The following is a 24,491-nucleotide window of genomic DNA, read 5'->3' as shown; positions in this document are numbered from 1 at the left end:
GTTATTCGACGGGATTGTCTTGATTCTGTTCTATGATGATGTATTTTTGGAACAAGTCAGTCCTCCAACCAAACAAGGTTTGTAATAACTAACAGTCAAATGAAAATAAATACTGTATTGCATCATGCCTATGATAATTACATTACTAATTACCATACATATTTCAGTGCTTATTTGTGACCTCAATATGGAGTCACATTAGTCATGGACCAGCGGTCACAGCTCATCGAGTTGTCTCCACCTGCAACCCAGCTCACTGCTTCATGCCATTAGTTCAGCTTGGCAGCCACAGCCCTAGCTCACCTCACCAGTCTCCATCTTGGCTCTCTGTGCCTCTGCGTTGTCTCTGTTCACCCATAGAATGTCTTGCTGTAATAGTATTTGTGTGTTTTCCTGCCTTATATGTACCATGATTTTGATATTGATAATGATGACAATATTAGTATTACAAAAGGCAACTACTTTACTACTACTACAAAAGCCAGCTACTTTGATAAACTTGTATTTATATTGGGATTTTCATTATCCAGTCTATGTATTCATTTGATAAATGAATCTTCCATCTCTGTTAAAAATTAACCATTATAATTGGTATCAAAATTATTTTTCATTAATTTAACATGGTGCAATTAATTAAAGCCTCCCTAGTTAAATTAATTGGTAGTGTGCAACTCTGTCCAAATCCCTGGAAATTCTCCTGAAGCTATGAAAGAGACTACATTCAGGATGGTTAAACAGTTGCAGAAATGCTCCAGGATGTTTTCAAGATGTACCCGCCATAGGAAAACGCAAGTCATTCTTCTTGTCATTATTTTTCTCACAGAATGTTTCAGTCTCCCTGCTTTGGTTATCTACTAATTGGAAAGTGACATTCCTGTGGACAATAACAGTGTCTGGAAAAGTTGTGCTTTTTCACTCAGCCCCACGCTCCACTGGGATTACTGATGGTTGCATTCCCATGACAACCAGCACTCAGTCAAACGCTATTATCTCCAACACTTCAACAGGGTGTCCAACAGATCTCTGGCTAGCTGAGGGTGTGAGGAATGTGTCAGGGTTTGTGTGTGTGTGTTTACAGTATGTGTGTATGTGTGTGTGTGCTTGCCTGCGCCCAGAAGTGCATGCAATGATTTCCCAGTTTCCCACATAAACACTTAAAAATAACAGCCAAGCTGTAACCAAGCTGATGAACAACCAATTAAACAGTTCTCCAAGATAGAGGAGAAGAGAAAGACAGAACCCTGTCAGCAATCGTTCAGTTTGAGACAAGGGGCCATGTCTTACCGAGCTGCCTTGTACAATGCCATATAAATCAGATGTACAATCCTCTGTCTGGGTCTATACTACCCAAGTTAAACAATAGTATAGTAGTATAGTATTCAACAGTATGAGTTATTAAGTAAGTACTGTAGTGTTTTATAGTATACTGTAGTATGTTTTCATGTGGGTGTATATGAAAACATACAACCTCTAGTTCAAAAGGGATGAAAATATATTTCACAAGGAAATAGTGAGTTTGATGTTGGATTGCTGGATTGCGTAGGCATTTCTGTCTTGGTGTTTTTCCACTATTGCACATAAGGCAAGGACTCATACAGATGTAGGATCTTAATTTGATCACCCTGTTGCAAGAGAACTTTCCTGCAATGTCTGGCCTTCCTGTGTGTCTCAGGTCGACTTTGTGTCCTCCTGTTGGACGTGGCTAACAGGCTTCTCCATCTTCTTGTTAAGCCTCTACAGAGGCCCCAGACTTTACAAAGCCTATACAGATGTAGGATCTTAATTTGATCACCCTGTTGCAGGAGAACTTTCTAAACATCAAAGTGTATTTGAGGTTTAAAAAGGCTTGATTTTCCCTTACGAAAAATGTATCAACCTCTACAAAAATGTTAATTAAATATAATCCACATAATTCACATTTCCTGTTGGTGCAGAATAATTTTTCTGCTGTAGCAAACTGGCTCAAATTAAGATCCTACATATGTATTTCCCCCTGTGCCAGACATAACCGGTAGATCATGTATTATCCTCTCAGTACAGTGCCAGCGGGAGCTGATGGAAGCATGCAAACCTTGCAGAGTAAAAACAAGGTTGATTCTTAAGCAGTGCATTAGGAGACGGTAAGCTATTTTTTGTGCCTTACTTTACAAATGTAGGATCTTAATTTGAGGATCTTAATTAAGATACCGCATTTGTAGATTGATTTGGATTCTTTCAGCTATCTTGCTTCTCCTTTGTCCTTTCATGAGTGTGTCAAATGAATAACTGGAAGGATGTTATTGATGCAACCTGCTCTCCAACAGACCATCACAAGCCCTCTAGCAAGTATGTGAATGTTCAGTATAGATGTATCAATAGTGTGTATCAAAACGCTTATAATCTCTATACAATTTTAGCATTATTTTGCCTGTCAGTCTAAGGTTATTGGCTGTGTGTCTGTCCCATCTGACTCTCAGTCCCTCTCTGCTCCAGAGACAGGGATGTGGCCTGGAATGCCCGTTAGGATCCAGCTGCTTCCAACTCATTGGTATTTGGGAGACAGAGCGTTCCCGAGCGTCTGTTGCACGTGCAAATGAGGGGCTTGGCTGGGCTAGAGATGCTCTTCTCTCTCTCTCTCTCTCTCGCTCTCTCTCTCTCTCTCTCTCTCTCTCTCTCTCTCTCTCTCTCTCTCTCTCTCTCTCTCTCTCTCTCTTATGTTATCAGGACCTAAAAATAGAAGCCATCCCCCCTCTCCCTCCACTCCCAAATGCATCTGTGTTTTCCTTCACAACCTCCCTCCTTCTCCTTCCTTGTCTTTTTTGTCCACAGATGAGACTCTTCACATGTTGAGGACTTGGGACTATAAGGTTCTATCTGCATTCATGTAAAAAATGAGTTATTGACCAAGCCTTGTTCTGTTCAATGTTCTCTACCGATATACCCCAATTCATGTTGTTAAGTTCAAAAGAATACAAGATAAAAATTGCTGACACCATTCAAATCAATGAGGGTTCAGAACGTTAAAGCCAATTATCTCAGAATCATCTTTTTGCAGATAGAACCTTATAGTCCCAAGCTCTAGATGTGTACCCAGACTATTTACACTGTAGTTACGTACAGTACTTGCCCCAATTTGGGTGGAGCCATACTTATTAAAACTTACTGCTGTGGTACATTTCCTTGTTTCACATGATCAGTAACTGTTAAAATGCATCCATCTCTGAATCTTTAAACTGGGTTGACTCCCCCCGCTGTGTCATAGCTAATCAGCAGATGCTAACCCCCAGGATGCACTGTGGTTGGTGTATATGGACGCTGCTACATCACATCATTATAAAACTGGATTTGATTAATAGATTGCGCGCTCATAGAATACAAGATAGATGAAAGCATACAGTAGTAACAATAATAGAAAATACATTTACAGACCAGGGTTAACTGTATGTATTTGTTTTGTGAATACCCTCATAAACATGGTCATGGTCATGTCATGTAGTTTTAGTCTCTGATTTCTTTATCATCAGTATCTCCTGTGGCTGAATTGTCAACAGTGCAGCTCAGCCAGCTCAGTTAGACACTGCAGAAAATGATTATGCATCTTTTATTTTTTACTTTATTTATTAATTTTCAGCAGGCTGTTTGAGTGATGAAACCACAGTAGGTGGGCAGCGTTATACGCTCTCAGTGGAATTTGTTCCAGCACACGACCAACCTTGGCTTAGTCATTTCGCCCACCGTCCGCCCACTGAGAGACACAGCGAGAGAGAGAGGCCTTGCCCCAGGATCTCTATCCCACTATCAGCCAGAGAGACAGCCGTCCAAACAGCAGAAACAACAACAGAGAGCCTAGACTCAGCATTAGAAACCATAGACCCATCAACAGACACCTTAGAGACAGCAAAGGAATAGAAACAGAAAGAACAACCGGGAACATACAGATACAACAGAGACAGCATTGGACATACCGGCAGTGGTTGTAAAGGCAGACTTAGCAATAGAAACAGTTACAATGGATCAATGGCTGCAAAGCCAGCATTATAAACATCAAAATGGATTATTGGGAGAGTAACTGAAACAGCAGTATCAGGGTCGTTCCACCAAATGAGGGCCTTTTGTGTCCCTTTGATATTTTAAGTAGAAATTAAGAGTTTATTTCCAAAACGCTATATATCCATTTTCAGAAATGTTGGTAAATTAGCTTTTATTGTTTAAAGAATGTATGAAAGAGATTGGTGTGTTTTTTCAGTATCTAACAATGGCAGCGGGTGGTTCAGTGACAGACATGTATTTGTTTGAAATCTATCACTTGATGGTTTAATTTCAGAGACAAATAATCATAATTGTTTGCAAAATGCTATATATCCGCTAAATAACTACATTTTTCATAAAGAACTGTTCAAATTATAAATTTGTGACATTAATATTTAAAAACATGTTTTAAAAAAATGAATCAATAGAGTAATATGAGATCTGTACTGTATGTAAAACATTTACATTTGACATTTTAGTAATTTGCAGTTAGTGCATTGATCTTAAGATAGCTAGGACAGACAACCACATATCACAGTCAAATATACAGGATACGAACATTTCATTCCAGCTAAACAATGGATATATCTCCTGAGTGGTGCAGTGGTCTAATGCACTGCTTCGCAGTGCTAGCTGTGCCACTAGTGAACCTGGTTCGAGTCCAGACTCTGTCGCAGCCGGCCGCGACCGGGAGACCCATGGGGCGGCGCACAATTGGCCCAGCGTCGTCCGAGTTAGGGCAGGTTTTGGCCGGCAGGGACGTTCCTGTCCCATCGCGCACTAGCGACTCCTGTGGCAAGCCGGGCGCGATGCACGCTGACTCTATCGCCAGGTGTATGGTGCTTCCTCCGACACATTGGTGCAGCTGGCTTCCGGGTTAAGCGGGCGTTGTGTCAAGAAGCAGTGCTGGGTTGGGTTTCAGTGGACGCACGGCTCTCGACCTTCGCCTCTCCCGAGTCCATACGGGAGTTGCAGCGATGGGACAGGACTGTAACACATCAAATACATTTTTATTGGTCACATACACATGATTAGCAATGTTAATGTGAGTGTAGCGAAATGCTTGTGCTTCCAGTCCAGCAATGCAGTAATATCTAACAAGTAATCTTAAAATTCACAACGACTAACGTATACACACAATGTAAGGGGATGGAATAAGAATATGTACATATAAATATATGGATGCGCGATGGCCGTGCGGCATAGGCAAGATGCAATAGATGGTATAAAATACAGTATATACATATGAGATGAGTAATGTAGGATATGTAAACATTATTAAAGTGGCATTATTTATAGTGACTAGTGATACCATTATTTAATTCATTTATTAAAGTGGCCAGTGATTTGAGTCTGTATGTTGGCAGCAGCCTCTCTATGTTAGTGATGGCTGTATAACAGTCTGATGGCCTTGAGATAGAAGCTGTTTTTAAGTCTCTCGGTCCCAGCTTTGATGCACCTGTACTGACCTCGCCTTCTGGATGATAGTGGGGTGAATAGGCAGTGGCTCAGGTGGTTGTTGTCCTTGATGATCTTTTTGGCCTTCCTGTGGCATCGGGTGCTGTAGGTGTCCTGGAGGGCAGGTAGTTTGCCCCCAATGATGCGTTGTGCAGACCGCACCACCCTCTAGAGAGCCTTGCAGTTGAGGGCGGTGCAGTTGCCGTACCAGGCGGTGATACAGCCCGACAAGATACTCTTGATTTTGCATCTGTAGAAGTTTTTGAGGACCTTCTTCCCCACGCTGTCTGTGTGGGTGGACCATTTCAGTTTGTCCTTGATGTGTACGCTGAGGAACTTAGAACTTTCCATCTTCTCCACTACTGTCCCGTCGATGTGGATAGGGGGGTGTTCCCTCTGCTGTTTCCTGAAGTCCACGATTATCTCCTTTGTTTTGCTGACGTTGAGTGAGAGGTTATTTTCCTGACACCACACTCCGAGGGCCCTCACCTCCTCCCTGTAGGCCGTCTCGTCGTTGTTAGTAATCAAGCCTACCACTGTAGTGTCGTCTGCAAACTTGATGATTGAGTTGGAGGCGTGCATGGCCACGCAGTCGTGGGTGAACAGGGAGTACAGGAGAGGGCTGAGAATGCATCCTCAGTGTTGAGGATCAGCAAATTGAGGATACCACGAAATTGGGGAGAAAAAGGGGTATAATCAAAAAAAAAATATATATATACAAAACAAATTAAGTAAAAACAATAAATAAAAATGACAAATAATTAAAAAAATCTATGGAAATATAGTTTTGTAAAAAAAAACACCTTTTTATACACAACTAAAATAGATTAATAAAAAATCTGAAAACAGTAATATTCTACACACACACATGAAGGTACCCACCCATAAGCAATCATTTCTGGTGAAAAAACACAAATATGAAAAATTGGTGGATGTAGCGTTTTGGAAATTAACTCTTCAAATTATGCACCAATTAGCCTGTTATATTCAATGAAGTGCCCTTTAATGGAAATATTCACCCATTTTGAATGTTGTATTGTATTTGTGCATCTCTGAGCGATGTTCTGTCGAATCCCGGGGTCATTTCATGTTTTCATGTCTATCTGAGATAGAAATACAGGGAGGTGTATTATAATGGTGGGGGGTAAAGAAACCAGCAAAGAAATGAGAAAGCGACCTGGCATAAAACTCCTGCCAGGAATATCTCGCCTGTTAATCAGACAAAATGTCAAACGAGGATAAATGCTGCCGTTTTTCCAGGCAGCAGGCCTACCTCACATCCATGATTCACAGCTCAGCTTCCAATACAGGGATAGGGAATGGCAGGATTCTCCCTGGGGAGGGGTGAGGGGGGAGAGAGAATTCAACATTCCCCTGTAGGTATCCTGACATTTGGCTTATTCCCTCTGGACTCCAGCTTCGATCAACCACATCCTGTGAGCCTGGTACAGTAGCCCCAGGGAGTCACAATCCTCTCTCTCTCTCTCTCTCTCTCTCTCTCTCTCTCTCTCTCTCTCTCTCTCTCTCTCTCTCCCTGAAAACTCACACGTAGGAGAAATGGGGGCAGCATGTTCCAAACGCTTGCCTTTGATGAAAATTCACTGGTTTGAAAATTCAAAGCGATGGGTGATTGACTGTAGAAGAGTACAGGCCTTGGTATATTTTTTTATTTGTATTTATTAGGATCCCTATTAGCTGCTGCCAAGGCACTCTTCCTGGGGTACAAACAGGATTAAAACAATTATATCACAACAAAAACACAATAGCCCACATCATCAATAAAACAATACATCATACACTACTTCATTACATTATTACTCTCTTATTACAAACGTACGATATCAAATGCATAATACTACAATACAACAACATTACAATGTGTGCGTGTGCAAAATCTGATTTTACTGCTCGCTTGAGTTCCATGTAGTCATGGCTCTATGTAGTACTGTGCAATTCCCAGAGTCTGTTCTAGACTTGGGGACTGTGAAGAAACCCATGGTGGCATGGCTTGTGGGGTATGTATGAGCATCTGAGCTGTGTGTAAAGCTGCCAAAATAATTCTTCGAAGCAGAATAGGAACGTTGGTGTCTCCGTCGGCAACCATCTGGAACACAATCTAAATTGAATACAGAGTGAGAACGCTATCGTCAAAACCCTCTTAGAAATCACACCTGTATATTATTAACTGTGAACTGGGGTAGAACGTTCAGACATGTCGCTCTTTCGCTCATTTTCTGTCCACTTCAGGATGTTGTGTAAGTTCATGTTGTCAATTCAAATAGCACTTTTTAGGGGCCAGAGGGGAAACGCTGTGTCGAATGAGGGAGAGTTACAAAAAGAGACAAAAGAAGAAAAGAAGATTTGAATTGCTGTGCCCACTGGGTTAGATGAATTGCTGTGCCCACTGGGTTAGATGAATTGCTGTGCCCACTGGGTTAGAATGTACTATTCATTTTATGGTCCATTACAGTGTCTTCAAAGGGAAAATACAATGACAATGACGTTATGATAATGATATCGTTTACTGATGTGGGCGAATGTTGCTTGTTCTTCCTCATGTCTGTTGTGGCATAACTCTTCTACAAATGGATAGTTCCCTGAATTGGTGTGACAAAACAGAAGCCTCTGGAAGTGAGCCTCTCATTTGCATGGCTGAGCGTCTCTTATCCGGGCACCATTTGTACTCAGGCATCTGCTCTTCATGTTCTCTAGCCCCGTCATGCTGTGAGCCAGAATGCAGCCTCTTCAGCATGACTGTGCTCCAGGTTTACTAGTACCTACGAAAGGGAGGAAGAGAGAGAACCAAATACTGCCAGTCATGTGTTTACAGTTCCAGTTACAAAACCAAACTCCCTTCTCCTCACAGTTTTCCTGGTACAGGGGCTCTCCTTCACAGGACCTAAGTATCCTCCCACTCCCTCCGTCTCCTGTTAACAACTGGCAAACTGTGATGTCGTTGCAGTACTACGTCTTCCGATGTTGCCTTAGTAACAAAGAGACATAGACAGAGAGTGGTACTTAAAATTCACGTCATTCTTGCACTAACCTTGGCTCTAGGAGGTCAATAACTTCTCCCTCCTGTCCTGAAGGTAATGGCCATTTGAATGTCTGTCTGCCATGTGTTAATATTCCACTGTGCCAGTTTATGGGGGAGGGGGATTGGGGGGTGGGTGGGGGAGGTTTTCTTGGAGAGGCAGTAGTGTATTTTTGAAACTTGGCATCATTGCTTTTTTATCTTTATTAGCTGCAGAGGCAGAGCAATATCAATATCTGTGTAACCAGATACTTCACTCAGAATACCCAGGTTAGATGATGAAACAGTAGGCTATGGGCCATGCAGAGTGAATATAACGGACATTTTATGATGACAGCTTCATGTGTAAAATGTAATTGATATTAAATCTGAAGATGTCCGTTATAGCATTGGGACGTTATGACATGTCATATATTTCTATTCACTTCATATTTTGAAAAATTGGACACTGAGTGGCATTATGGAATATGCTGAAAGAAGCTCATCGGTCGATTGATAGACATACAGAATATTATTGTGACACATGCAGGGTATGCAAATATGATGATCAAAGTAGTTGATTGGTTTTCTATTTTTCAATAATTTATCATTTGGGGTTTTTGATGATGCTTCTCTCTCAAACAGTAAGCTCATATCACTATGTTTGACGCTTCTCTGTGAGAAGGATGAGTTTTAAGCCTGATATGTTTGCAAGTTAATTATCCTGTTGAAATGAGATGAAAATGGTTACTAAAACGTGGGGAATTGAATCTAGAAAGGTATCTTATGAATAAAGACCATTTTAATATCTTAGGTCAGCACACATTGGCTAGTAAATTAATAATTTATTTTGCCATATAATTTACACTATATGAGCTTGAATGGAAATTTTTTTATTAACAAGGGACCAGTCTTGGATGGATTTAGCTGATAAAGCCACCAAGTCAGAGATTTGATCTATTCATATTTGACTCTATTCTCTAGATCTGTTCATATATGGCATGTACATTTGAATGAGGATCTCAAACAAGCCTATGTTCCGTTTTTGCCTAAGGCACGATGAGAACATTGTGTTTTTGGAATGAGTCCATATTATGCAAACGCATCACACTGTTCAACACTGTGTTTCTTATTTGCTTGTCGACATAACTGTGTTTTAACTCAAAACGTCACAAATCATGCCCGAGGACTGTGAGCAATTCTCTGTTTCTAAGTGTAGTGGATGATTTCAAAATGGAATGGAAAGAGGAAGTGTCCATGACCAACTCTCAGTCAAATCTGCATTAAATCTGCCTGTATGCTCCATAATGTGTGGTGTATTTATTGTACTATATGTGTGACATGCAACAGTGTTGCCTTTCTAGAACACTGTGATAGAAGTGTGTAGGGTAACTATAACTGTGTAAAAATCTACACTTGTGTCCTCCTCAGATAACACTAGCTGGATAATTCCATTCCCCTCAGGATAAGCAGTTCTTAAAGCCCCATAATACACAGAATCCTAATGCACAGCTTTCATTCAAAATCTGCAATCATGGTGCTACAGTATAAAACGCAAATGTTTACTAGATAACACAAACCTGCCACAATAGGCAATTGTCGTTAAACGGGCAATTCATGAAGCTTCTGTAAAGCCCTACAGGAGCAGCAGGCCCACAGTAAGGAAATGAAAAGCTCCTCCATTATTCTCCTCCGTGATGGATGATTGTCCCACTTCCATGCTGGTGATGCTGTAAAAGAAACCTACTCTTTCCTTTTTCTCTCTTTTCCTGGTAGCGAGCAGTTCAAGTGAGTAGATGTATGAAGCAGAGTAAAAAGTCTAGTGCTTCATTAAAAAGTGAATGTTTGTTCTTTTGTCTCAAATGCTCATTGGCGCTCCCTGAAAATTCTGAGACACATTATACACTACAGATGTAGGATCTTCATTTGAGCCAGTTTGCTACAACAGGGAAATGATACTGTAACAACAGGAAATGTAAATTATTATGTGGATTATAACTAAGGGGCATTTTTGTAGGGGTTGATATATTTTTCATTAGGGCAAATCAAGTCTGAAATTTCAAAGTGGAAATTACAAACTTTAGAAGCCTTTTTAAAACTCAAATACAACAAGTTTTCATTTCTAAGCAACAAAAGAGTGATCAAATTAATATTTTACATCTGTAGTTGGAATAGCAAAATGGTAGCCTTTATTATATTTGAAGCTTTTGTTAGTCATTTCATATTTACATACTTGTGTTCAGAAAACAGGCAATTCGCTGTAGAAAGGCAGCAAGATGTAGTTCTAGGCATTCAGTACAAGAGAGAAACACTCTTCTTCTTCATGATATGTACTCAGGAAAACATTTTCAGTGGGAGGGAGAGACAGTGTGAAGTATCGATCATCACTCTGTTATACTGCCGATTAGCTCAGTGAATCATGTAACTAAGTTCTAAAAAGGTGTCAGGAAGTTTCATTTCTCAATGTGCCTGCTGTCATTTAGCTACTGTATGGATAATCTATTGGCATTGCGAATACTGGTAGCAGCTGTCTTTTACCTAAGGATCTCTGTTGTCATAGTGACAGTGCTTTGTTAGAGACTTGCTCAGAATGATCTGATGAGAGCTGTTCAGCACGGCGTTCGATCCTCTGTCTGTCTGGCAGCAGTTGCATCCGTTGAGGAGGGAGGACATACACGGTAGATAGGCATCTCTGTAACCCCATACTCTTTATACTCTATACCTGTGTTCTTTCAGTCTATTACAAGCCAATTACTCAATAGGTTTTGGCTTCAGGGTACTTGAAATAAGGCAAGCTATTTTTGTAAGATTCTCCATTTTCTCAAAATAGTTGTGACGTGCATGTCTTGGTTGCCCTGGTGAATTGATTTTAATAAGGCCTTGTGTGTTTACACATCTATATTTGATGCAGTTGTATTTGCTATTATTGATTACAGAGGAGTCTGCTCTACTCTGTTCCATATTCTATTTCAGTTGAGACGTTGGTACATCCTAGGTTGCTGTGCTACTGTGTCCAGCAATTGCAATTATGTGTTATTGTCATCAAATACTTAGGACAACAAAACAGTCCATTGTGACTTAAAATGAAATCATCGCCTTCAGTGGAGGCTCCTCAGAGGAGGAAGGGTAGGACAATCTTCCTCAGTGAATTTCATACAAATTAAAATGGTAAAACATTTAAAAAGTGCAGCTAGCTAGTTTATCCTACTGTAACACCCTGCTCAAACAGAGGGGATGCTGTTAGCTAGCTGGCTATGACTATCCAACACAACACTGGAACTCTTCCAAGTCAAGGTAAGCTTTTGGTTTGACTAATTTATTGCCACCGGGGCCCGCTGGTGTAACTGCTTACTGACTGTACACTAACGCTACTGTATGATTGTAGCGGTTTTACTAACGCGTTAGTTCTATTAGCTCTGCTGACTATGACGTTACTTTAGCTAATATGGTGACAACAATGTAGGCTGTGTAGAGGTTTGGCTTGTACAGGTTTTTTCACCTGATCACATACAGCTGAGGTGTTGTGCATTGAAGTCCACAAGCGAAGGGAAGAGAAGGAATACAACGTGGCTGTTATGAGAGTGAACTCTGTCTATGTATGAGCAGGGGTGTATTCATTCCGCCGATTCTGTTGATAAATGTATCTAAACGGAAGCAAATGGAACAAAACGGGTATACATTTGTCCAGTAGAAACTCTTGTTTGCAACTGTTGGACTCATGATTACACCCTATATCAGCTAGATGCAGGCAAAAGTGTGCAAGGCGGTATTGAATGTCACTGTCTGTCACCTCAAATTTGTCTCTCGACCTGTGTGCACCTGCGTTGTAAACTTTCATTCATAGGCTAGGTTGTAGCAACCTCATGATGGGTATAGGGAAAATTAAAGTATCATGTAGTAGTCTAAACCTATCGCTGTTACATTGAACTGGGTGAATGGAATATGAATGAGAGTCATCCAATAAGCTGTAATAGAAATAAGGCCGTCCTCCCTCATCTTAAACTGCACTGACCGCCATTGGACATATCTGATGATTGAACACCATTTCTCAGTAAGTACCTCTATTTTAGACTATTGTACAAAGATCCAATGCTTAGGTAATGGTAACTGAGACATGGCAGTTTCAGGTACTCAGCCACAGCATTTTTGCAAATGACCACTGTAAGAATAACATTATGGTAATGTTGCTGTGAAGGGAGGCCTTCAGGGGGTGCCTGCCATCTATATCTAGAAGGGGGGCTGAATATGACAGAGTGGAGGTATGAATATTTATTGTTATGTATTTACCCTTTATTCTATTGGTCAGTAGATAAATCAGTATCATAATCCATATTTCATAAATGTACAGTTATATGTATCAGGAATCAAGGTAAGACCCAGGTGCAGACCGTGTTGAAGTAACAATGTTTATTATAGCAACAGGGTCAAAGGTACAGGAAGGCAGGTAGACTCAGGGTCAGGTCAGGCAGAGGTCAGTAATCCAGAGTTGGGGCAAAGGTACAGGACGGCAGGCAGGCAGGCTCAGGGGCAGGGGCAGGCAGAGTGGTCAGGCGGGCGGGTACAGGGTCAGGACAGGCAGGGGTCAAAAACCAGGAGGACGAGAAAAGAGAGACTGGGGAAAAGCAGGAGCTGAATACAAAAACGCTGGTTGACTTCACAAACAAGACGAACTGGCAACAGACAAACAGAGAACACAGGTATAAATACACAGGGGATAATGGGGAAGATGGGCGACACCTGGAGGGGGGTGGAGACAATCACAAAGACAGGTGAAACAGATCAGGTTGTGACATATATGCATACTTTCATCATTACACCTTGATCCATTATTCTTCAGTATGTGAATGAATAGGAGATGTCATGTTATTATGTTGTGCTATCATTTGTTCTGTCTTTGTTCCCTCTCTCTCCTCCCTCTATCCCTCATCACAGGTGACGAGCTGTACCTGTGACCAGTGGGAATGGTTTATAGTAGAGTGCTATAGAGTGGGGCTGCAGGTCTCCTGGGTTCTGGGCCTGGGAGAACATGAGTGAAGGTGTCTCCGCAAGGAGGCCTTCTTATTGTGTTTGTTATTTTCAGTCTGAGGCCCATGTATTTGTAAGAAATATCCCTCAACTTTTGCATCAGACAATGTGGTCCTGCGGTTCCTTTCACAGATACAGTCTATGAAAATCCCTTCCAGAGGACAGCTGCCAGAAGAAAATATTTACGGAGTGTAGTTGTCAAGATACTGTACAGACTGAGGGGGAGAGTTGATGAGGCACAGGGCAGCCAGTCAAATTAACTAAATGCAATCAACGAGGCTTGAAAATTTGCTTTTGTAACCAACACTAACCAACAAACCTTAATGGTTACCAATTATTTATCCAATATGATACAGTATATGGGACGTACATTGAAGTCTATAGAGTAGAAATAGAACAGCAGGCATTGCATTGTGTCTGTGTGTATGTGTGTTTATGTGTGTGTATATGTGTGTGTGTGTGTGTCACATTCTTACATTGTATTTATTTATGCCAGAGGGCTACTTTGGGATATCTTTTGGCATCCATCCGTGAAGGCTGACGAATCCGGGCCACGCTTCACTTCACTCTGTCCTGTCTGTTTCTGGAAATAGGGCCTTCCGCCAGGGCAGCTGAGCCATAGCGCAGAGCAATGCTCCAATCCTGGAGAGTTGCGATGCAGATCTGCCTTTCTGTGGCATGTCTGTTTTTACCCAGGTTGTCATGTCACATTTCTTTTAGTTTTTAGCTTGAAGGTGTGATTCAGTCATCACAATGTCCTTTTATATTTCTCTGATGTCTTTTTTGTGACATCTTGTTTTGTCCAGTTTTTTTAAGACGCATAGGATGGGGAAATATTAGGCAGACACTTAGCTATTAGGGTTGATAAACTAAGTTATCACTAATCCAATAACATGAACTGACATTGATATGAGAAGTGTCTTCCCACTGGGCACACACGGGTTGAATCAACGTTGTTTCCATGTCATTTCAACGAAGTGACGTTTAACCAACGTGGAATAGACCTTGAATTGCCGTCTGTGCCCAGTGGGTCTGCTGCAAATATACGTCCCAGAGCTGTGTCACAGAGGCCATTCACAACAGCAGCCTTTTCCGGACACTTTCCCCAGTCTCCTGACTATATTTCCACTGATCATTTCTAACATTATGTCTTCTCTCTTTTCTTCCAGATGGAGGACGTAATAGCCCGCATGCAGGATGAGAAGAATGGAATTCCTATCCGCACTGTGAAAAGTTTTTTATCCAAGATTCCAAGTGTTTTTTCAGGTAAACATCTTACCTAAAGCTTGTGTTGTAATATATTGGAAACGGTGAAATGGTAATGATAGCTAATAAAGTCTTCTGGCTTCTGACTGACTTGGAGAGCTGTCCGTGGTTGTGAAACCCGTACACCTAAACCAGAGATGAAACAGAATACCAAAATGAATCATAATGTTGCAGGGAGCTGTGCAGAGTTCTGAAAAGAGAACCTAAGGTTGAGAAACAACACTCAAAACTGAACACAATGGAAACTTGAAGGCAAGATAGCAATGTAAATGTGTTTTGTTCTCTTTAATACCTTATGCAAAAGTGAAGCATGCGTATTCCTTTTGCAGGATAACAACAGATATGGGTTGTCATTATTCGTCTGAGTTGCCATTATTCAGGAAGTCACTATCGACCTTCCCTAGAATACGTATACAAGCAGAACAGTTGATGTAATGTGAGTGGTGATCCTGGAACAGTAAAGTACTCTGGGGCCAAGATGAAGTCCATAGAAAGACTAAATGAACAGCACAGCCACAGGATGAATGGAGGAGCTGTTCTGTTCAGTCTTATTCAGTGCTGCTCAGCATTCAGTAAAAATTAAATGCCCCCTGTTTAGTAGTAGCTGCAGTATAATAGTGTGTTAATTGAGACACGTATACACTCCCCTCCATATTTATTTGGACAGTGAAGCTATAGCTCTACACTCAAGCGTTCGGGATGTAAGATAAAATGTTAGTATGAAGCGACAATACAGAATGTCACCTTTTATTTAGGGTATTTTCATACATACATACATACATACATACATACATACATACATACATACATACATACATACATACATACATACATACATACATACATACATACATACATACATACACATCATACATACATACATACATACATACATACATACATACATATGCATCATACATACAGTGCATTCGGAAAGTATTCAGACCCCTTGACTTTTCCCACATTTTGTTACGCTACAGCCTTATTCTAAAATTGATCAATATGTATATTTTCTCATCAATCTACATGTAACAGTATAAACAGTATAACTTTAAACCGTCCCCTCGCCCCGACACGGGCGCGAACCAGGGACCCTCTGCACACATCAACAACTGACACCCACGAAGCGTCGTTACCCATCGCTCCACAAAAGCCGCGGCCCTTGCAGAGCAAGGGGCAACATTACTTCTAGGTTTCAGAGCAAGTGACGTAACTGATTGAAACGCTAGTAGCGCGTACCCGCTAACTAGCTAGCCATTTCACATCCGTTACACTCACCCCCCTTTCAACCTCCTCCTTTTCCGCAGCAACCAGTGATCCGGGTCAACAGCATCAATGTAACAGTATAACTTTAAACCGTCCCCTCGCCCCGACACGGGCGCGAACCAGGGACCCTCTGCACACATCAACAACTGACACCCACGAAACGTCGTTACCCATCGCTCCACAAAAGCCGCGGCCCTTGCAGAGCAAGGGGCAACACTACTTCTAGGTTTCAGAGCAAGTGACTTAACTGATTGAAACGCTACTAGCGCGTACCCGCTAACTAGCTAGCCATTTCACATCCGTTACATACACACAACACCCCATAATGACAAAGCGAAAACAAGTTTTTAGAAATTTGGGCAAATATATTAAAAACAGAAAACAGAAATACCTTATTTACATAAGTATTCAGACCCTTTGCTATAAGACTTGCAATTGAGCTAAGGTGCATCCTGTTTCCATTGATCATCCTTGAGATGCTTCTAAAACTTGATTGGAGTCCACTTGTGGTGAATTCAATTGAATGGACATGATTTGGAAAGGCACCCACCTGTCTATATAAGGTCCCAGTGTTGACAGTGCATGTCAGAGCAAAAACCAAGCCATGAGGTCGAAGAAATTGCCCGTAGAGCTCTGAGACAGGATTGTGTCGAGGCACAGATCTGGGGAAGGGTACCCAAAAATGTCTGCAGCATTGAAGGTCCCAAAGAACACAGTGGCCTGCATCATTCTTAAATGGAAGAAGTTTGGAACCACCAGTACTCTTCCTAGAGCTTGGAAGCTGAGCAATTGGGGGAGAAGGGCTTTGGTCAGGTAGGTGACCAATGGGGATGGTTACTCTGAAAGAGCTCCTCTGTGGAGATGGGAGAAACTTCCAGAAGGACAACCATCTCTGCAGCACTCCACCAATCAGGCCTTTATGGTAGTGGCCAGACGGAAGCTACTCCACAGAAAAAGCAAATGCCAGCCCGCTTGGAGTTTGCCAAAAGGCCCATAAAGTCTCTCAGACCATGAGAAACAAGATTCTCTGACTGATAACACCAAGATTGAACTCTTTGGCCTGAATGCCAAGCGTCACGTCTGGAGGAAACCTGGCACCATCCCTACGGTGAAGCATGGTGGTGGCAGCAGCATGCTGTGGGGATGTTTTTCAGCCGCAGGGACTGGGAGACTAGTCAGGATCAATGGAAAGATGAACAGAGCAAAGTACAGAGACATCCTTTATGAAAACCTGCTCCAGAGCGCTCAGGACCTCAGACTAGGGCCAAGGTTCACCTTCCAACAGAATAACGACCCTAAGCACACAGCCAAGACAACGCAGGAATGACTTCGGGAAAAGTCTCTGAATGTCTTTGGCCCAGCCAGAGCCCGGACATGAACCAGATTGAACATTTCTGGAGAGACCTGAAAAAAGCTGTGCAGTGACATTCCCCATCCAACCTGACAGAGCTTGAGAGGATCTGCAGAGAAGAATGGGAAACCCCCCCCCCCCCAAATACAGGTGTGCCAAGCTTGTAGCACCAAGAAGACTCAAGGCTGTAATCGCTGCCAAAGGTGCTTCAACAAAGTACTGAGTAAAGGGTCTGAATACTTATGTAAATGTGATATTTATTTTATGATTACATTTTTTTTTTTGCAAAAATGTATAAAAACCTGTTTTTGTTTTGTCATTATGGGTCATTGTGTGTATATTGACGAGGATAAAAAACTATTTAATCAATTTTAGAATAAGGCTGTAACCTAACAAAATGTGGTAAAAGTCAATGGGTCTAAATACTTTCCCGATGGCATACATGCTGTCATAATATTACACTATTTTCAGAATAGCCTTGCAGTGGATTACCTCACACATCTCACTATTTTAACCTCCTAGAAAGTGAGTCATTGCTGAAGGTGTGAATCTTACTGGGTGTATTAATGATGGTAATCCATGATCAATCTTATCTGGATATGCTAATGCTAATTGGCTGTTATCTTACAGTTTTTCTCAATAGGGTACACACATTTTTTTTTAAATGCCATCAATTTTCAAAACAGTGTACTCAAGACACCGAACTTTGTGGCCTTTTGCAAAACAGTAAATGCATTTGATAAACACATTCATCAAAAGAACACAACAGATGCTCTTTTGATGAAAAAAAGATTAACACAAACATTTCTCTTGAGTCTAACCTGACAAAACAGAAAGTAACCCTGTCTTAAAATAAATCCCAGTTGATCAATACATTTTATTTGCAGTCGATGATCACAATTGGACATACAACAATTAAAATGTGCAGAATTATGGGCAAATACTCTAATTTTATGCATAATTCACCAAACAATTTCATACACATCAAATCAAATATCATTCATGTTCAAAAAAGAAAATGGAAAGTAAGCACATAGTGTACAGGATCCAATTCTCATCACAATACATGTTCATGTATTCAATACATAGGCTGGTCTACTCATAGGTTTTTTGACTTTCCATCAGCAAGCAGAAACACAGCGTTAATTCAAACAGTGCTTCCCAAACTGTGGGTCGTGACAGGGTTAGGTGGCAGGGTTAAACGTTTTGTGCATAACAACACAAAAAATGTACATATACACACTTTCAATGTAAACATAAACAACAAAAAAACAAATATAAAGTATGTAGAAAAGATACTGGAGCTATATATCTTTAAATAATAAGAGAATTGCTGAAATAGTAGTGGGCCGGAGTCAAACCCATGCTGCAGCATTATATGTGGTCTAGTGGCAGCAGCTAAGACTACAAGACCAACATAGGTCACAATATTTTCTCTTCTGATGAAAACAACGTGTTGATATTCTTTGAACAAACACTTTACAGGGAATTCTGTATTCATTGATGACAATTGTATTTCAAGTTTTGCAAAAGTGGTTCTAAGAAATGCAATCCAGGTACAACGCCAAGAAAAGGATCAGACTTTCTGAAGATGTATTTAAGCGTTTGATCATTACTGTTCTGCTTTGCGTTAGTTTAACCACAGTTTTAAAACAAATGCTTGTACGTGATTGAGACTGCAATCCACCTATTTTTCTGAAGTTGTGGTAAGACGTGGCGAGTCCTCAGGAGCTCATCTCAGAGACAGTGGAAGAAAGAGACAGGTGTGGAGAGTCACTCCATCTCTTGGTGACCCCGCTGATCCATTTTCTTCACATAACACCTTCTGTCCATCTCTTACACCACACCTAGAGAGGAGAGATGGAGAGAGAGACACAGTGATAATAACTTTCCTATCTAAGCCATGTGAAAACCAGTGGTTGAGCTGGGGTGTGAAGATGGCTTGAGGCCAGATGTTGCACTCAATATTGTGGGCTGTTGAGATTATTTACTTGTAAGATAATTTTTATTTACGTGCACTAATGATGGCTTTAAATCCATTCTAAATATATGGCTCTGATATGTTGTCCTTAGCATTAGTTAGACAGGTTCTGCCATGACTGTTCCAGCCACTATCAGTCGTGTAATTTGTATGAATGAGAACAGAGGTAGGTGGTTTCTAATGGTAATAAAAGCATAGTGTGTTGGACTGCCAATTACCCACCCACATGCTAGGAATTTGCATGTAATTAATGGGCCGACTCTGGTGTATTAAAGGGGCAATCTGGAGTTCAAACAGTAACAAAACAAACATAACACCAATGTTTTGCAAACAAATGAGGGAAGGGGCTGGAGAAATGTAACCACTCTTAAATCCATAGATACAGCTTCGGATGCAAGGACTGACCGTCAATACTATCCAAATTATAGTTTTAACTATGTGGTGAGAGTATGCAATGTTTATTTAAAATAACATTGTTTACAAACAATGGAGCAAAACAAGCTTATATTTTGGGTTGTGATGGGGTATGACAGTTGAACTAAGCTTATGAGGCATTTATACGTTGTATTCTTCAAGAATTAGTGGGTGCATATCATTGATCTATAAGTCCACAAATGGATGTAGCAATCCCATTTTGCTTCTTTAATAATGTCTATAGTTTACATCACTGGGCTAAAAGGTGCTTTAATAATGTCTATAGTTTACATCACTGGGCTAAAAGGTGCTTTAATAATGTCTATAGTTTACATCACTGGGCTAAAAGGTGCTGTACAGTATGCTTTTGGTGTATTTATGTATGTGGTTTTCCATTCCAGGTTCTGACATTGTACAGTGGATGATCAAAAACCTGAATATTGAAGATCAAGGTAATGCATGCTTATTAGTGTCCTATTATGTCTCCTGTTATGTGACACTAGATATGTGAAACAGTGAATCATTCACAGTTACACTACCGTTCAAAAGTTTGGGGTCACTTAGAAATGTCCTTGTTTTTGAAAGAAAAGCAAATTTTTTTGTCTGTCAAATTGATCAGAAATACAGTGTAGACATTGTTAATGTTGTAAATGACTATTGTAGCTGTAAACGGCAGATTTTTAATAGAATATCTACATAAGAGTACAGAGGCCCATTATCAGCAACCATCACTCCTGTGTTCCAATGGCAACGTTGTGTTAGCTAATCCAAGTTGATCATTTTAAAAGGCTAATTGATCATTAGAAAATCCTTTTGAAATTATGTTAGCACAGCTTTAAAACTGTTGTCCTGATTAAAGAAGCAATAAAACTGTCATTCTTTAGACTAGTTGAGTATTTTGAGCATCAGCATTTGTGGGTTCGATTACAGGCTCGAAATGGCCAAGAGGACAAGCAAGAGCAAGAGGACAAGTAGATTAGAGAGTCTAGTTTGAGAAACAGACGCCTCACAAGTCCTCAACTGGCAGCTTCATTAAATAGTACCCGCAAAACACCAGTCTCCACGTCAACAGGGAAGAGGCGACTCCGGGATGCTGGCCTTCTAGGCAGAGTTGCAAAGAAAAAGCCGTATCTCAGACTGGCCAATATATATTTTTTATTAAGATGGGCAAAATAACACAGACACTGGACAGAGGAACTCTGCCTAGAAGGCCAGCATCCCGGAGTCGCCTCTTCACTGTTGACGTTGAGACTGGTGTTTTGCGGGTACTATTTAATGAAGCTGCCAGTTGAAGACTTGTGAGGCATCTGTTTCTCAAACTAGACTCTCTAATCTACTTGTCCTCTTGCTCGGTTGTGCACCGGGGCATCCCACTCCTCTTTCTATTCTGGCTAGAGCCAGCTTGCGCTGTTCTGTGAAGGGAGTAGTACACAGTGTTGTACGAGATCTTCAGTTTCTTGGCAATTTCTCGCATGGACTAGCTTTCATTTCTCAGAACAAGAATAGACTGACGAGTTTCAGAAGAAAGTACTTTGTTTCTGGCCATTTTGAGTCTGTAATCGAACCCACAAATATGCTCCAGATACTCAACTAGTCTAAAGAAGGCCAGTTTTATTGCTTCTTTAATCAGAATAACAGTTTTCAGCTGTGCTAACATAATTTCAAAAGGGTTTTCTAATGATAAATTAGCCTTTTAAAATGATAAACTTGGATTAGCTAACACAACATTGCCATTGGAACACAGGAGTGATGGTTGTTGATAATGGGCCTCTGTAGGCCTATGTAGATATTCCATAAATAAACAGCCGTTTCCAGCTACAATAGTCATTTACAACATTAACAATGTCTACACTGTATTTCTGATCAATTTGATATTATTTTAATGGACAGAAAATGTGCTTTTCTTTCAAAAACAAGGACATTTCTAAGTGACCCCAAACTTTTGAACTGTAGTGTATGTGACATATCGAAGACCTTGGGACTATAAGGTTCTATATGTTTAAATCATAGTCCTGAGATACTGAAAATCAAAGTTTTCACATCCCAGATCTCAGAATTGTTCTGTAGGGAATTCTTCTCTCATAACCCATTAAAGTCCTCAAATTGAAGATTTCTGACAGTGTTGTTTTTTTGCTTAAGTGCCGTTATTGCTGGCTAGACTAGCCTACACCATACTTAGAGGGAGATGGCAAAGACGTGTTCTGATTGGTCCGTCTATATTTGTTCAGGCTTGTGATTGGATTGCAGATAGATAGAACCTTATAGCACCAAGTTAAAAATAAAATCACTTCAAATGTACTTCATAGACATATGAAGAACCATTGAAAGATCAATTATATGTGACTAACATATTTTTGACAAAACATTATAGTCCCAAGGTCTCTATACCACCCTTATTCTGGAGAAGTTCCTTTCATGTTGTATTAATTTAACAGGTCAATGACTAATTAGAATCATTGTAACATAGTGGAGAACTTTGTTTCTCTAAAACCTCAGTGTACAGTAGCAGGCTTTTCTAAAGCAATAGATTTTTAAGACATGTATATACTGTAGACAAGTAGACGCCGCCACTTTAGGTCAGGTCACTCAGAGGGAAGCTTTTCAATGGCGGACAAAGGGAGGCAATAGGCATAACCCCTATCACTGATTTAGAGGAGAGCTCGTGTGTGTGTACATTCTGGTGCATGCGTTGGTATGGATGGGTCGATTCCCCCGCATTAGTGACACATTTATCACTTTCTAACACAAAGCTGACTCAATAGTACTTCATAAACCACGCATGGACTCTGGAGCACTGGAGAACTCTCAAAAGGACTGTAGCCAGGGTGAAATACCTGCTCCTATGCCTCAGCAGGAAACAGGTTCAGACTGAAAAGGGTAGAGCTCTGAGTGAAACCTTTTGATTGCTTGACTTCAAGGGGTTTGATTGAGGAATCTCACTTTACTGTGTCGTCACTGACAAGGTCTCACAAGAGCAGGAAATTGCACTGAAACACAGTTTCAGCTTGAGAGAATCTTGTTGGAGGCCCCAATGGTCCTGTGAGAAAAGTTTACATTTGGTTACAAATGTTATAGAACACAAATGGACGGTACCAATACACCCATAGCCACATACTAGTACAGAAATGACCTCAAATTAATTATAATCTCCAGTCTGCAGGGTATTTAGGAGGAAGTGTACATTTTAATGTCTCAGCCATTTTAAAGACGATTACAGGGCATACGAGTAGAGTCGGGGGTCATAAAGTCAGACAGCTGTACTTTAGCTAGGGAATAACAATTTGAGGATACTCTTCCCAAGCCAGACACTAATTTCTATTCCAGTTTAAGAAATAATATTTTTTATTTTCCTGTTTCATCCTTTTCCCTCTTGAGTTTAGGATATGAATCCGATTAGCCTACGGAGCAGCTGTATACTTCTGGGTATACCACAATTTGTGGTAATAAATGCATGATTTAGGGCTATGTGCTAACACTCCATAAAGTTGTTAAAAGTAAAGAAATATTAACATTGAGTAGACTAAAGTTATTTTGGGTGGGTGAGTGGATTGGTCTTTAAGCCTGTTTGATATCCACTGTGTGTGAAGCTCTAACCAGACATTCATTTAGATGAATGTGCAAATCCACTCTCAGAATGCTTGAATATATGCAATCTGTGTGTAGCTTCCCTACAGAAGACTATCTGGCTCTTTCTGTAATTACTATATCTCTACAGTGTGTTGCTGTTTCGCTTCAAAACATTGCATCTAACATGCAGACTAACAATCTCACACAAGCACAACATGCAAAAACACACACATCCACATGCAAATACACTTGAAGGGCACTCACATTTATCAGTAAACATGTCTTTAAACATGAATGAGTGATAATTTATTGATGCATAGCTGAGTCTTACATACGTTCTAGATACAGAGAAATAGTGATAAAAATAGAATGTGTTTAATTTTACATTAGGAGAGGTGACAAGTGTATGGCATATGAGGTAAACATCCCCATCGGTACTATACTGACCTCATTTACCATACCCCGGTGAAGGGGGGAAGTGAGGTGTGTCAAAGGGGACAGTGGGAATATTAGGTGTGTTGTGGTGGGAAATTATAGGATTTTATTTGTGTTGTCCAGTGGAGGCCCTTCACCTGGGGACCCTGATGGCTGCCCACGGCTACTTCTTCCCCATATCAGACCATGTACTCACACTGAAAGACGATGGCACTTTCTACAGGTTTCAGGTACAGTGAATTCATAGGCTGCATAGCTCTTATGTGTACTATAATGTACTCCTACTGTCTACCATATCTGATCCAATCCATATCAGACCACACATGGAGGACTAGGATTCATATGTCTTTATTGAGCGCTTATCCACAGGGACTTATGGGCTTTATATTTTACACCTAATCCAGTTATATTGCTGGATGTTTTACTGAGGCAACTAAAGTGCCTCGCTCTAGAGAAATAACAGGGATTTTAAGTCAGGTGTCTCTGTTCTTAGATCAGTTATTAGATCAAGGTGTCTCAGTTCTTAGATCAATTAGATCAAGGTGCCTCAGTTCTTAGATCAGTTATTAGATCCAGGTGTCTCAGTTATTTGATCAGTTCTTAGCTCAAGGTGTCTCAGTTCTCATATCAGTTCTTAGATCAAGGTGTATCAGTTCTTAGATCAGTTCTTAGATCAAGGTGTCTCAGTTCTTAGATCAGTTATTAGA

The 24,491-nt window shown here is 40.7% G+C and overlaps 1 protein-coding gene across 1 annotated transcript in view; it reads left to right on the top strand.

Moving 5' to 3' along the window:
• Positions 1-2,050: 2,050 nt before the first annotated feature.
• LOC120017945 (regulator of G-protein signaling 7-like) overlaps positions 2,051-24,491 on the top strand; it is a 35,111-nt gene continuing 12,670 nt past the window's right edge. Inside the window, exons 1-4 of the mRNA XM_038960904.1 lie at positions 2,051-2,120; positions 14,674-14,770; positions 20,184-20,234; positions 23,908-24,014. Of these exons, the coding sequence (XP_038816832.1) occupies positions 14,674-14,770; positions 20,184-20,234; positions 23,908-24,014 (255 nt within the window). The 5' untranslated portion in view covers positions 2,051-2,120. The remainder of the gene's footprint in view (positions 2,121-14,673; positions 14,771-20,183; positions 20,235-23,907; positions 24,015-24,491) is intronic.

This window comes from Salvelinus namaycush, chromosome 22 (genome assembly GCF_016432855.1).
Source record: "Salvelinus namaycush isolate Seneca chromosome 22, SaNama_1.0, whole genome shotgun sequence".
Taxonomy (NCBI): Eukaryota; Metazoa; Chordata; class Actinopteri; order Salmoniformes; family Salmonidae; genus Salvelinus; species Salvelinus namaycush.
The sequence above is the reverse complement of the archived record's forward strand: the minus strand, read 5'-3'. Positions and strand labels throughout refer to the sequence as shown.